Source organism: Lathyrus oleraceus, unplaced genomic scaffold (assembly GCF_024323335.1).
Source record: "Lathyrus oleraceus cultivar Zhongwan6 unplaced genomic scaffold, CAAS_Psat_ZW6_1.0 chrUn0007, whole genome shotgun sequence".
Lineage (NCBI taxonomy): Eukaryota > Viridiplantae > Streptophyta > Magnoliopsida > Fabales > Fabaceae > Lathyrus > Lathyrus oleraceus.
This window is the reverse complement of record NW_026112398.1, coordinates 254323-269796: the sequence shown is the minus strand read 5'-3', so window position 1 is coordinate 269796 and position 15474 is coordinate 254323. Positions and strand designations below refer to the sequence as shown.

Sequence of the window (15474 nt, the reverse complement as noted above, 5' to 3'; positions counted from 1 at the left end):
ATCCGCCCGTTATATATAGTGCGTAAATAGCCGTTACTAATCACACAAAATTTCACATCTATTACATGAACTCACATGAATCAATTCCTCATCACCAACGCAACCAATCTTCCTTAGCATTCAATTTTCTTTGTTCAAAACAGGAAGATGCGAACTTTATAATCAAATTATGCCATTTCAGAAACAGTTTTATGAAAAATAACTATTGCCATTCCGTTTTAATGAGTAATCAATTCTCTACTTTTTATTTTATTTTCTTCCACATTCATATTATTTAGGACATATAAATATAAATATCTTATTTCAAAGATTCTATCATTTCTTTCATATTTTTAACGCTACATTCACCATGGTTTTCTTCATGGTGTTTCTTATGCTTATTGGGTTAGAAACAACCGCAGCAACAGGTACACTATAACCTACCTTTTCACTTTTCTAACAAGTTATCATCATAAAACTACTTATTTTTCATGAATAGATCTTATATTATATAGTTTCACATGAGTTCCTGTTATCATTTTCATTGCAGCATCGTGGCCGCCGTTGGGAGTGTGTTCCGGACGATGCGCAGACAATTTGCCTCCTGCTGATGAAGTAGTAAATCTCTACAAAACAAATGGAATTGGAAGAATGAGAATATATGATCCTGATCAAGCAATTTTGCAAGCCCTAAGAGGCTCCAACATAGAGCTTGTTATTGGCGTCCGTAACGAAGAGATTCAGTCGATCGCGAATAGTGTTTCTTCCGCGGCCGATTGGGTTCAAAACAATATACTGAAATATTCTAAAGATGTTAAGTTTAGATACATTGTTGTTGGGAATGAAGTAGATCCGAATATCGACGAGGCCTCAAAATTCGTCCTCCTCGCAATGCAGAACATTTATGCAACTCTCACATCTTCCAATCTACAAAACCAAATCAAAGTTTCAACAGCTATAGAATTGAACTTGTTGGGAATGTCCTATCCTCCATCTTTAGGATCATTCGGTCCTTCTTCGATTCCGTTTATAACTCCCATAGTTAAATTTCTTGTGGATACAAAAGCACCACTTCTTGCAAATGTATACACTTATTTCAGCTACATAAGTGACTCAACTGATATTGATTTACCCTTTGCTTTATTCACTTCGCAAAGTCTTAAGATAAGAGATGGAAGTTTTGAGTACCAAAACCTATTTGATGCAACATTAGGAGCAATTTATGTAGCACTTGGGAAAGTTGGTGGTGCAAATTTGGAAATAGTGATATCAGAAAGTGGATGGCCTTCAGATGGTGGTGTTGCTGCAACAGTTGAGAATGCAGAAACTTACTATGAGAATTTGCTTAAGCATGTGGCTAAAGGGACTCCTGCTAGACCTAATCAACCAATAGAGACTTATCTGTTTTCCATGTTTGATGAAAATAATAAAGGACCTAGTGAAATTGAAAGACACTTTGGTTTGTTTAGTCCTAATAAGCAGATCAAATATCAAATTAGTCAATTACTTAAGTCATCTACTTCTGGAAGTTCATCTTCTTATATGTGGAGAGAAGGAGTAATGCTATCCTTTTGTTTCTCTTTACTATTTCTTAACTATATTTAGTCATTATATTGTGATGTTGTAGTAGGTATTTTAGCATATCTCTTGATCTAGTATTTATTTCTCCAATTTAAAAACTTTTTTTTTGTGTTAGTTTGTTAATCCCTTAAATATGCTTTCCTAGGTTAATACTGGTTTAACTAATTAATTAACAGGTTAGTTAGGTAGGTTGAAACCATTGCTTAACCCACAAGTCTGGTATAAGATTTTGTAACCTCACTCTGATCAATTCAATGCACAAGCTACAACATCACAGTTCATCTTTTGTTATTTGTGGTGTTCTTTAGCTTGGTTGCTCAACAAGAAACACATAGATGTGCCAACAATTTGCATCGAAGATCTAGTTTGATATTAGGAAATTGGTTTTCAGATCAGAGGTTTGGTTTGATACCATAGACAAAATTGATTTCAATACTAGAAATAATTGGTTCTTAGGGAATTGGTTTCGATACAAGAGAAACATGAGAGACTTATGAGGAGTTATCAAAAACATAGTGAGGTGGTGTGTGAATTTAGTGTTCTTTCTTAGCAATTATGAATACAAATGGTAGATTTCCATCCAACATTTTGGTTCTTGATGAAATCGTTTTTTAGAGCTCAAGAAATACTTGAGATGATGCATAATGACTATGAAGAACTGGGAGTAGAACCAACAAATGAGTGGACAACATTCAAATATTCAAAGTAGAAAGATTGCAATGCTTTCGGCATTCAACAAAATATGGATGCTCAGTATTTTGAAAAGATATCAAAGGTGACAAGAACAAAAAGGCATTAGAAATCTTAGAGAAGTATCGTGATGGTGGAGAAACGTGAAGCAAGTGAAATATCAATCTTTAAGGAGGAAGTATGAGTCGATGCAGATGAAAGAAGACCAAAAGATAAGTGATTACTTCTTTAAGTTGATTGCAGTGGTGAATCAAATAAAAATATGTGGTGAGGCTATTTTTGATAAATAAGTGGTTAAAAAGTGATGATATATCGTACTTCGAGATTTGACTTCATAGTGGTGAAAATTCAAGAATCCAAAGAAGTGAAACCCATGATAATTGAGGATTTGTAGCGTTCTTTGGAGGCTCGTGAGATCATGGTGATTGATAGAGAAATTGAGAAGCCATTTCGACAAGCTTTACATGCTCAACTGGTGGAAAAAGATGTACATGAAAGAAAGTTCAAGAAGAAAGGCAAAAGAAATTTCAATAGTGGAATTTCGCTCAACATTGGCAAGTCAAAGTTTGATGACAACATTGAATCTTCCTAGTGAGAATGATGCTTTGGTACTGATAAATCAAAGAAGAAGGATTTGATATAAAAATGTGTAGTGTTACAATTGGGAGAAGTATGGAAATTTTGCTAATGAATGTTGGCACAAGAAAGAAGGCAAGAAAAATCAAAAGAGTGATGAAAAGGCACACATAGATCATGATGATGGCTATGATTCATAAGTAGTCTTGCTAATGGACACAACATATGAAGGAAACCCTATGTGTGAGCTATGGTATCTTGATTCAGGGTGTTCTAATCACATTATTAAACACAAAAATGGATCATAAACTTTTGTCTAAGCAAGAAAACTAATGTAAGGCTAACAAACATCATTTCCCTTTCAATTAAAGGCATATGTGACATTTTCATCAAAAGAAAGGATGGTAAGAATTCACTCATATAACAAGTACTTTATGTACTTGGTATGATGAGAAAATTTAATGAGCAATGAAAAGCTGGTTGAGAATGAATTCTCAGTTACCATGAATAACAATTCACTACAACTTTTTTATCCTCATATGAAGTTGGTACTAAAGTCCATGTTGTCAAATAACAGGATGTGAATCAATGTGTTGTGTAGGTAGAAGTGTTTGTATTTGTTAAAGGAACATGATGATTTTGATGATGACAACACCTAATTTCAAATGACATTATGTGAAGTCTATATTTGTCAAGAAGATCCAATGATTAAGATATTCTCGGTAAGATCAATATGTTATTTGTGAGAACAAATATCAAGTCATTTCAATTATGACAACACCTAAGGTCAAACGATGTTCAATGAAGTCTTCAATGATCTCTGGTCCAACAACCTCTGATAATGGTGTTTGATAAAAGAAGTTATCTCAAGCCTCATTAGTCAAAAGAGTCAATTTTCACATGAAGTGATAAATGAATGATGAATCGAGCAAGGGATCTTGGAGCTTCAAAGTTGTGAAAGAGAGAAAGTATGGAATCACTTTCTGACATGCGCTTAGTGTGTATTTGAGTGATCACTCTAATGTAAAATGTATTAGAGTGATTTTCAAAGTACTAAGGCGATCACACACACGCGCGCACACAAACTCACGTGCACACACGCACACACGCCCCCTGCCCCACACACATACAAACATGCACACACACACATGCGTGCGCACGTGCCAACGCACATGGACTCACACACACACACACATACACACACACATGCAGACACACATACACACTCAAGATGTTTTCAAAACCTTTATAATTTCATAAACATTTCATGAAAAACTATTAATTCTTGTATGGAATTTATTAAGAAGTATTTATAATCAATTGAGAAAGTTTTTACATTGCCTAATCGATTAAGGACATGGTTTAATCAATTAGAGCAAGGTAAATAACTTCCTAATCAATTATAAAAACTTTTAATCAATTAAACCATGTAGTTGTTTTATGTTTTCCATTTATGGATTATGGTTTGTGCCTTTTGGAGTGTCTTAATCAATTAAATAGTGACTTAATCAATTAAATTATTTAATTTGTCCCATGTATCATTTCTTTTTTTATCCAATTGAAGACTCTCTCGTGTTTGAAGTCACTTAGTGAACAAGTGACATCAGAGTCTAACTCCTATTTTAAGACTAATCGTTCGAGGAGGAATGAATACCTTTAAACAAATCACTAAACAAACCCTCATACTTTAATAGAGAAGTGTATGCTTTGTTGAAAGAGAATATGAGAATCTTTATAGAAATGATGGATTTTTATATTTGTAAAGCTGTAAAAAAATGTTCCTTTTTTCTCATGCATCAAGTTGATGATGTTGTAGAAAACAAATAGGAATATGATTGGACCAAATAAGTTAGAGAAAAAGTGCACCCTAATTTAAAAGTTAAGACTATCATCAATACCTCTCTTGATCATAATATTCTTTTGTGTGTTTATCATAACAAGAATGCAAAATAAATGTGGGACATCCTTCAAGTTACCCATGAAGGAACAATTGAGGTAAAAAGTAAAAGGATGAACACATTAACCTCCGAGTATGAAATCTTTAGAATGAAATTTGAAGGAAATATTTATGATATGCAAAACCAATCCATCCATATTGTAAATCACATGTGAACTCTGAGAAACATTTTTCAAAATGAGAATTTGGTTGCAAAAGTTCTTATATGCTTAAACCGTAGTTGGAAACCAAAAGTAATTGTGATATACAAATCTAAAGACTTATATTCTATTCATTTAACTACTTTATTTAGTAAATAGTAGGCACGTGAGATGGAGCTGAAAAAAGGCTAGTTGACGATGAAGAATGTGATAACAAAAATAATAAAAGTCTTGCTCTAAAATTTACAAATTACAAAAAACATGGAGTTAGAATATGAATATTGCCAAAGGAAAAGTGATGAAGACATGAACATCATGTTTCGAAATCTTAAGGAATTTCTGAGGCATAAAAGACAAACTTTAAAATTTCAAAAACAACAAGATGATCAACACAAGAATGAAGAAAAGTCTTCGTTCATTCTTATATGCTTTCAATGTGTAAATAAAGGGATCATAAGATCAAAATTCCCTCAGAAACATAAAAGAATCCACAAATAAAGAATTTTGGTCCTTTTGGGATTGGCTGAATTATGTAAAACAACATGGAGCTTGTTCAAGATGTTTGGTGCAAAAGGGACACATATGGAACACGACGTTCCAACATGTGTGTTGCAACATATGGTATCTGGAAACAGACAGATGGTGATGCAGTTTTGGTTCAAAATTATTCTAGCCAATATTCACTCTCATAGAAGATCTACAATTCATAGAGAAAAGTTAATTTCTCTATGATAACAAGAATAATAAAAGTCTTGCTCTAAAATTTACAAACTACAAAAAACATGGAGTTAGAATATGAATATTGCCAAAGGAAAAGTGATGAAGACATGAACATCATGTTTCGAAATCTTAAGGAATTTCTGGGGCACAAAAGACAAATTTCAAAATTTCAAAAACAACAAGATGATCAACACAAGAATGAAGAAAAGTCTTCTTTCATTCTTATATGCTTTCAATGTGTAAATAAAGGGAGCATAAGACCAAAATTCCCTCAGAAACATAAAAGAATCCATAAATAAAGAATTTTGGTCCTTTTGGGATTGGCTGAATTATGTAAAACAACATGGAGCTTGTTCAAGATGTTTGGTACAAAAAGGACACATATGGAACACGACGTTCCAACATGTGTGTTGCAACATATGGTATCTGACAACAGACAGATGATGATGCAGTTTTTGTTCAAAATTATTCTAGCCAATATTCACTCTCATAGAAGATCTACAATTCATAGAGAAAAGTTAATTTCGATGTACTGATGCAACATGTGGAACATGATCTTCCAGCTTGTGTGCAGTGCAACATATGGTCTTGGTCAACAAGCCATGATGGATGTTGCATAGTATGAAATTTTTGATTGAGATTCAATCATATTTATTGTAGATTGTTTAGAAATGTTTGTGTGATTTGTTGAAGATCAAATCATATTTAAATGGAGATTTAAATTTGAATTTGAAATATAAAAAATCATATCTTTTATTGAAGATATAAATGGAGTAAATCAAATCCAACTAATTTAGCTATTATTCTGGACGAGTTAATTATAGAGTTATGAGAGGAAAAAGCCCAGAATACATTTCTATATAAGGAGACTCAATTCTCATGTTTTACTTGAGGGTTTGTATGCAAGAGTAAGTTCTTTGTGTCTATTGTTTGTGAGTATTTTATTTCTTGTATTCCGTGTTAATTCCATCATAAGTATTTGAGTTGAATTTATTTGTTATATACCACTTTTTGTTTAAGTAACTTAGCATAGTTGTCGGTTTGTCTTAGTTGAGTTATAAATTCAACAATAAATAGAGTTGTTATTGAGGTTTATCACTATGGGTTAGTGGTTAAAGAAAGTGAGAAGGATTCTTATATTTATGAGGAGTCATAAATAGAAAGTCACTATAATTAGGAAGAGGCGTTTAACATCATGGGGTTGGTGTTCGTAGAAGACTAATTATATTGGTTAAAAGTAGTGAATTTCATTTCTTTGGGTAGAGTCCCTCTGAGACGTAGGTGTGGTTTAACCAAACTGGGTAACCAATCTCTTGTATTATTTTATTATATTATGCATTGTGTTATTGTTGTTATTATATTGTTATCTTACTGGTTTAACAAGTTGGATAATTTATCCCAACATCGTGTCCAACATCGTGTCCGACATCTATCCCCTCAGGAACTTAATTTCAAAGAAAGTTCAAGAAACCTCAAAAGGAAGCAAAGAAAGACTGCCTCGTGAGATGACAATGACATGGATTCTTCAGACGATGAAGAAGTTAATATCTGTCTCATGGAAGATCATGAAGAAGATGAGGTAACTTCACATTTATCTTATCATGATTTTTTTCACATTTGAAAGAAATTAAATAAAGAAACATCCACCTCTAAAAATACTACTTCTTATCTTGAATTTGAAAATAAAAATCTCTTAGAATAAATAAAAATTGTTAAAGAGAGACAATGTTTTAATTCAAAACTCTTCCTTTTCTCAAGAAGTGTTAGTTGAATTTACCAAGTGTGATCAATGTGATATTTTGAAAAATAAAAATGATGATTTACAAAACACACTTGATAAATTCACTAAAGAAAGAGACAAGTTGAATCTTCTTCTAAGCGAGTTTCTACTTAGAAAACAAGTTTCAAATAAGTAATGTTGATACAACTCCTTTTATGAAAACCAAACATAACTTTTTTACGTGCATATTTTTGTAAATTAAGTGCTACTAATAAATTCTTGTGCACTTTTCTGATATGATGTATAATAAATGTAATATGTCTATGATGGAAGAGCTTTGGTACTCTCTTGAGTTACAAGTTAATAAATTAGTGGAATGACTTCCTTAAACAGGTTAACTTACAGAATGTACAAAGATATCTAAAGGCATACATGAATAAAGATAAAGAGGGAATACTTTGTAGCCTAAAAAGCAAATTATAAAAAAAAAGCTCCCCAAAGATTTCCTAAGGGGAAATGATTTCATACTTGAAGAATTATTTCTAGGAAGGAACCTCACCAATAAATAAATATATTCCATAATTTCCTCTCGATTTAGAAAGCTTCAAAGAAATTTGATTTTTCTTCTATAAATAATCAAGGAGAAGAAGTCTTCTAAAGTGTACATTTTGTTTGGTAAGAGGTAAGTCACTTGGAAGAGAGTGAACTTGGAAAGCTTTGGTTATTTTTTTAACAAGTGCTAAATTTTCGCATCCTCATTATATTTATTTGTATACTAATCGTGTGTTTTAATAAAAAAGTAAGGAAAATTAGGAAAATAACTTTTCTAAAAGAATAGATCTCAAAGCTGAATATTTTCATCCATGGAAATAAGTATGGTCTTATGTCTTTGTTAATTGTGTCTCTCTCTCTCTCTGTGTGCTTATTTTTCACCTCTTTATAATGTTACTCAATCCTTTAAAATGTGGTCTATGTGCTTATGTTATTTATCTTTTTTTATTTCCCTTATAAGGCCAAAGGAGGAGAAGTATACTCTCATGGGAGTAGAGTATACACTTTATATTCGTAAGGGGGTGTTTAACCACTCCAATATCTTATCCATCTATTTTGTGTTTTACCACCTATTTGAGAGATGTATTGTCATCATAAAAAAGTGGGAGAATATGGATCTATGTGTTGAGTAGGTACAACTGTCTACAACTGTTATATGATCATAACAGTTTTGATGGTGACAATATCTTATGTCAAACAACATTATGTGAATTATCTATCTATCAAGAAGTTTTAATTATCAATTTGTTCTCTGTAATATTAAGATTTCCATTGTGATATCAACTATAAATCCATTTAATTAATGACAACACATAAGGTAAAACAACACTTGGTGGAGTAACCAACGTTCTCTGGTTCAGCAACATCTGATGATGGTGTCTAATCAAAGATGTTATCTCAAGCCTCATCAGTTAGTAGAATCGACTTCCACGTAAATTTTTAAATAAATGATGAATCTATAAAGGGAACTTGGAGCTCCAAATTTGTGAAAGATGTGGAAGCTCGCCTAGTCTTGCGCTTAGCGTGTGTCTGAGTGATCATTTTAATGTAAATGGTATTAGAGTAATTCTCGAAGTACTAAAGGAATCAAGAAAACATAAAATATATTTTCAAAACCTCTCAAATTTCATAAAACTTCTTGAAAACCTATCAAGCCTTGTATGGAATTGATTAAGAAGTATTTTTAATCAACTGGGAAAGTTTTTACACTACATAATCAATTAAGGACATGGAATAGTCGATTAGAGTAAGGTAAACTACTTCTTAATTGATTATAAAAAGTTTTAGTTGATTAAACCATATAGTCTTTTTAGGTTTTCCGTTTATGGATTAGGGTTTTTGGCTTTTGGAGTAACTTAATCATTTAAATAATTTAATTTAGCCCATGGATCATTTCTTTTTTTGAGCAAAATTATTTCATATACATAAAGAAGGTTTATCCTCATTCCATGACACACCAATTTTCTGAAAAGAATCCTTTCTCTTATTCTTTCTACTATTATTTCTTCCCTTATCTATTTTTCCTAAAGTTACCTTAGTGTCTTTAGAGTGAAAAATCTCTTGTGAGAATTATGTTGTATTGGTGGGATGCTTAATGTGTTCTTATCAAATAGTGTAATCCTCTTGATTAATATCCTTGTTTGGTTTTTGATCTCAACATGTGAAAACCTTTAATTGGTTATTGAGTTTATCTAGTAAAAAAACTTTGTTTGGTTCTCGATATTATCCAGTTAAAAGTCGTGTTTGGTTAGTGAGTTTATCCTGTTAAAAGCTCTATTTGGTTTAGGGATCAACCTCTATAAAATATCTCATATGTTGTAAGAAGGTTCCTAGGGATGCTTTTAAAAGCTCAACACTTATTATTAGTCAAACTCTCAAGAGAAAACTATTGGGGACAAAAGTATGCCAAGTCGTAAGTCGACCCTGTATAAATCTCAGGTGCACTCACTACTACAAATAATACATTTCATGACGATAATTTCACCTCACTGTAGCACCTCAAATTTGCACCTCTCATTTGTATATCCATTTCATTTTTAGGTCATTAACATTGCATTCACATTGCATAGTCCATTGCATATCATCAGGCAAGATTGGTCAGGAGATTCAACTGTGCAAGGCAACAAGAGCATTCTCCATGAGATCAAAGCCCTAGAGTTGTTCCATTGAACTCACATGATTCAAGGATCACTTTGAATCAATTTGGCCAAGTGTTGAAGGCTCAGAACTCATCAGTGCATGATCAATTCATCTGAGGCCCATAGAAGTCAACAGAAGTCAACTGCAAAGTCAACTGTGAATTTGGAGGTGGGAAGTGGTTAGAGATGCTTCATTCATGCTCAAACAAGTCTCATTTGACATTTCAAACATCAACATTGAAGAATTTGAAGTCAGATCAAGACTTTCCCAAAATAGCAAGTGACCTGTAATTTGAACTTTCCAAAAATGGAAAGGTTTTGGACCAACTTCAACTCAAGATTACATCATCAAGAAAGCTTCAAATGAAATTTTGTCCAACATGAAAGTTGAATATCTTTCTCTCCCATTTCCAAAAAGTCCAAAATCATGAATTTCTCATGTGTGGTTGAGGAGATATGGTCCAATCATGGCAAAGTGTGTTTGAAAATTCAAATGGACATAACTTTCAAACCAAAACTCCAAAATGAGTGGTTCTTTTTGCATTTTGATCCTTATAACATGTACTTTCCAAGCATACCATTACATGACATGAATTTCATTTGCATGGTCTTTGGCTTATTCATGAAGATTTTTGAAGGAAATTGCATAAAGTCATTTTGGTTGATCATGAGCATACCAAATCGTTTCCAAAGGGTGCATGGGCTTTGTTTAAGAGGAATTGGGCCAGAAATATACACTGTTCACGTGCATGGCATGCATGGGAGTTGAAAACCTATTTTTGCACATACACCTTAAAATGGATTAATCTCATTTGCATTTGGCCTAAACAGTTCCTAAACATGATTAGCATGGAGTATATATGGTTAACCCTAACTGTTTTCACCATTAGTGACAATTTCAGATCTAGAAGGAAAAAATCACAAAATTTTCTCTCAAACTTTTTCCAAATTTCTTCACACAAGAACAGTTTCTCTTGATTGATTCGTGTTCATGAGGTGTTTTTGAGTAGAACTGGACTTGGAATTGGATCAAACCGTGCCATATTTGTTCATATGCAAAGCTTGAAGGTTCCATGGCAAGTGCAAATTAAGCTGGATTCGTGCATCCTTGAGCTTCAAATTCATCATCAATTACCTCTATGAGCATAGTGGAGAAGATCTGAGGCTTGGCTGAGCTTGGAAGCACGTGATTCCAACTTTTGTTCTTCAAGAGGTCAGGATTCGACCTTTCTAATTTTGAAATTCTTTGTTATATTCTTGTAGTTCGTTGATTGGTGATGATGCTGATGCAAATTTTGAATGATTTTGTGCAATATTCGCAAAGTTATGATTGATTGAAGTTTTGGTGTTGATTTTGATTTCCTTCGATTTGGTTTTGTTTTGATGTTTTAATGCAAATTGATCATGGATCCTTGATGTATGTGGAAAGATGAACCGATTGCTATGCTTGTTTATGATTTCTGGGCATTTTTTGTGAAATCTGGAAAATCCAGATGAAGATCTTCATGATCTTCATCTTCCATACATGAACTCCTGCGTTTCCAGTATTAGCTATGGTTTGGCTACAATTTTGCTACGAACGTGCACATTAGCTACGAAACTGAACATGCCATGCAGCGCTTAGGGTTAGATGCAAAACGCCGTCGTTTGGCTTTGGCGCGCTTGGAATTCAAAAGTGCGCCAGGTTCGATCCTGGCCGAGTCCATATTTTCAAATGCCATGCTATTATTTCTTTTCCCTCCCATTTTCCATGTTTGGCTCCATTTCATTTTCAAATTTTTCTCCAAACTTTCAAAAATCATATAAAATTGAAAAATGCTCCAATTGATCTCCAATTTTTTGCATTGTGTTCCTTATCCTGTCTAGTTTTTTATGATTATTGAATTGCAAGTTGTGCATGGTTAAAAAATGATTTGTCCTAGGGTGATTGAACATGTATCCATTCATGATATTGCCTTATTCATTTGATCATAAAATGCTTGTTTCTTATCCAATGATTCTGAAATTTTGTGTGTGAATTCTAGACATGTTGAGTGACATTTTGGCTTTGATTTGAGATTTTTCCCATGCTCCCATTCTGTTTTATGCTCATGCTAACTTGGTGTGACAATTTGTGTCACACATGTGATTGTTTGAATTATGCTATGTGATTGCCATGCCTAATGATGTCCAATGCCTCTGAATTTTTGTGTGATGATCTTGTCGTATGTCTGGTGTACTCATGAATTTTGTCAAGTTTATTTGAGTCATTTTTGATTTGATGTGCATTTGTTTCTTCTGATGTCTCAATGTGATCACCATTTGCATGCCTTGCCATGTTTTGCTCATGAAATGAATATGATTAATGATTTTGATGTGGGACTTTTTGAGATTTGTTCTTGATTGAATGAGGTTGATTCATGTTAAATTTGAGGTTCTGTTTTGAATTTTTGATCCATCTTTGACCCTAGGCTTTGACCTAGTGGTTTGTGGCTTACATGTGGGCTTTGATTTCAGGTTTAAACATCCAAGTCCATAGTTGATGATGCTTCCTCATTTGAGCATTGATGTTTGCTCTTGATTACTAACACTTGTGTGTTTTGTAGGTTGATGCTAACTCATTTGAGTTTGCCTTGTGGCTTGCACATTATGAACATTGTCTGTCTGTTTGTTATTACCTGTTGATTGTTTGTCTGTACAGTTGAACTGATTGGTTTAGATTTTCCACAGGTACCTAAGTTGCTTAGAGTTCATTTGAACTTGCTTTGCTTTGCTTGGTTGCTTAACCACTGAGGTATAATTCTTCTGACTTCATGTAGTCTGGAAGACCTGTCCTGTTATGTGGGCAGGCACCTGTCTGAAGCCCTCCTTAAGAGGCAATGCTTGTGAATGTTTACTTTTGTGCCAAGCAGGTACAGACCTCTTAGGAGGCAATTGGCAGATAAAAGAGATGTGTAATCCATCTCCTGCTACTCAGTGTGTCATTCACTTTGCTCACACACCATGTGTTGATGCATTGTGAATAAGAACCCAAGATCATGTTGTGTCAGTCATCAGTGGAGAAGAGTTCCTACATTCTGAACTCCCACACTTTCTACTTTGAGTCAAGCTCTCCCAGGCCAGGGATAAGAGCTGTGAGGTCTTACCCTCACTTCCTATTTCATCTGCTTCACCCTAACTCTCAATGTTAGGGTTAAAAGCTAACCACACCCCATTCCAGTTGGCTTGCTTTTGCAGCCTAGCCTTGTATGAGCCCAATTGTGTGCATATAGTGTGTGTGTGCTTGCTTTATTGTGCTTGTATGTGTTTGATTGTGCTGTTTAGGATAGCTTGCTCCCTGTGCAAGTTAGATAGAAACCTCAACCTAGGACCATTGTGGATTACATGATAACTATTAGGCTCGAGTCAGGCTCCCTTCTAGTTTGTCATTTCCCAGTCTCTGGTTAGGTTAGAAGTTCTTTCCCTGCGTAGGGGAACTACGTCGCCCTGATCCTCATACCAGATGAGGTACGTAGGCAGGAAATGAGCAGATCTCTCCGGGTGCCCTTTTTCTTTTTCAACCCCTTTGTGTGTGTTTGGAGTCTGACGTAAGTCCAGCGATTGGCAGTCGGTTTCCTGTGTGTTTGTTTGTTGGTTCGGAGTCTGATGTAAGTCCAGCAATTGGCATTCGGTTTCCATGTTTGCCTGTTTGTGTGGAGTCTGACGTAAGTCCAGCGATTGGCAGTCGGTTTCCTGTGTGGGTTTTGTTTGGCGTGCGTTAGCCGAGCTACGAGTGCTCTGATTCTTCTCCGGTCAGAGAAGATACGTATGCATAGGATGCGACATCCTAGCGAGCATGTTTCCCCTGTCCCGAACTACGTCGACTCTGATGTCTGTGCTTGATAGACTACGTAGGCCCAGGATGCGATATCCTGCCGAGTCCTCTTCTCCCGTTTTTTCCGTCTTTCTGTGTTTGTTTCCAGCTTGTGTGCAGTGTTTGAGCAGTCTTTAGCAACCTTTCTTCTATTCTTTTGTGCGTGGATCCCGTCGAGTACGATGGATGCGTAGGGGTGCTAATACCTTCCCTTCGCATAACCGACTCCTGATCCCATCTTTCTCTGGTCGCGAGACCATGTCTTTTCTAGGTTTACTTCGAGCGTTTCCTTTCCCTCTTTGGGATAAATAACGCACGGTGGCGGCTCTGTTGTTTTCTTTTCCCGCCGGTTTTTCACGTAATGCGACAGCTGGTGACTCTGCTGGGGACAAAGAGAAGTTGACCTCTTGCTGGTCCATCTTCCCTAAGCGAGTCTCTCCTAGCGCTCTCTAGGATAGGATTTGGTTGCTTTTACTGTTTCATTTGTTGCATTTATTTGTGTATATTTGCATTTATGTTTGCATTTATGTTTGTATTTATGTTTGCATTCATCATATTTGCATTTGTGCTGGCTGTGTTTGTCTCTCTGTGGGGTGGGAGTTACATGAGGTAAAAGGCCCAATACCCAGGCTATGAGTGAACTCTATGACACCTAGGAATAGAGTGATTCTTGGGAAGCGGGTGGTATTGCGCCACTTAGCGGAACTTGATATCACGAGCAGTTCAGATCCTGATGGGGTATTATCGGTACATACATCTGGTGTGTACATGATGATATTCTATGAAAGGGTTGTTTATCCCGCTTTTCTCTTAACCTTACCCTGGCCTAGATGACACCCGTGAGTAGGGAGGGAATGATCATTATTACAGGTACAGTTGGTGACTTTTGATCTGTTGGTGACTCTTGGGTTCTGTTGGTGACTTGGTTCAGATATATGGGTCTCAAATGATTTTTGGGTCTCAGATGACTTTGTGGTTCCGAATTCAAGCCGAAGCTTTGAACCTGTGCTCCGAGATACACAGCCAACCAGTCGTGTTTGCATCATTTGCATCATAGCATATTTATTTTCAAAAAAAAAACAATAATGCAAAAAAAAATCAAAAGAAAAGGAAAAGAAAAAGCTAATCTCCTCATGCATATCATTTCTCAGGTTCATTCAGGAGTCTATTCACTGTGAGAGATGGCATCCGTTCCAGAGATGAAGAGGAAGACTTGCTCCTACAGTTTTCACCGTGAGCCATTGACATCTTTGGTAGAGTTGAGCAACCTTGTGATCGGCGGTAATCAGAAGGTGTTTGTGGATCAGTATGGGGATTTGTTAACACTGTTGAAGATGGTGGTAGATCCAGTGCCGTTGCAGACTCTTCTACAGTTCTATGACCCAGAGCCCCGTTGTTTCACTTTCCAGGATTATCAGTTAGCGCCCACTCTTGAGGAGTACTCCATTCTGATGAATGTTCCGATCAGATACCAGGTGCCTTTCTTGGATGTTCCAAAGGAAGTTGATTTCAGAGTCATTGCCAGAGCTCTTCATCTGAGTATCAAAGAAGTGAGTGACAATTGGAAGTCCAGTGGGGATGTTGTGGGT

At 35.2% G+C, this 15474-nt stretch overlaps 1 protein-coding gene across 1 annotated transcript; it reads left to right on the top strand.

The window, feature by feature from the left end:
- The first annotated feature begins 349 nt into the window (after positions 1-349).
- On the top strand, positions 350-1584 carry LOC127112015 (glucan endo-1,3-beta-glucosidase). Its single transcript, XM_051046214.1, has 2 exons — positions 350-407; positions 530-1584. The coding sequence occupies exons 1-2, from the start codon at positions 350-352 to the stop codon at positions 1582-1584; spliced, it is 1113 nt and encodes a 370-aa protein (XP_050902171.1).
- The last annotated feature ends 13890 nt before the right edge of the window (positions 1585-15474 follow it).

Bases quoted from the DNA above. Each gene is read 5' to 3' on its own strand.
- LOC127112015 (XM_051046214.1), top strand. From the start codon at position 350: ATGGTTTTCTTCATGGTGTTTCTTATGCTTATTGGGTTAGAAACAACC. The intron at 408-529 runs GTACACTATAAC...TTTTCATTGCAG, and splicing joins AGAAACAACCGCAGCAACAG to CATCGTGGCCGCCGTTGGGA.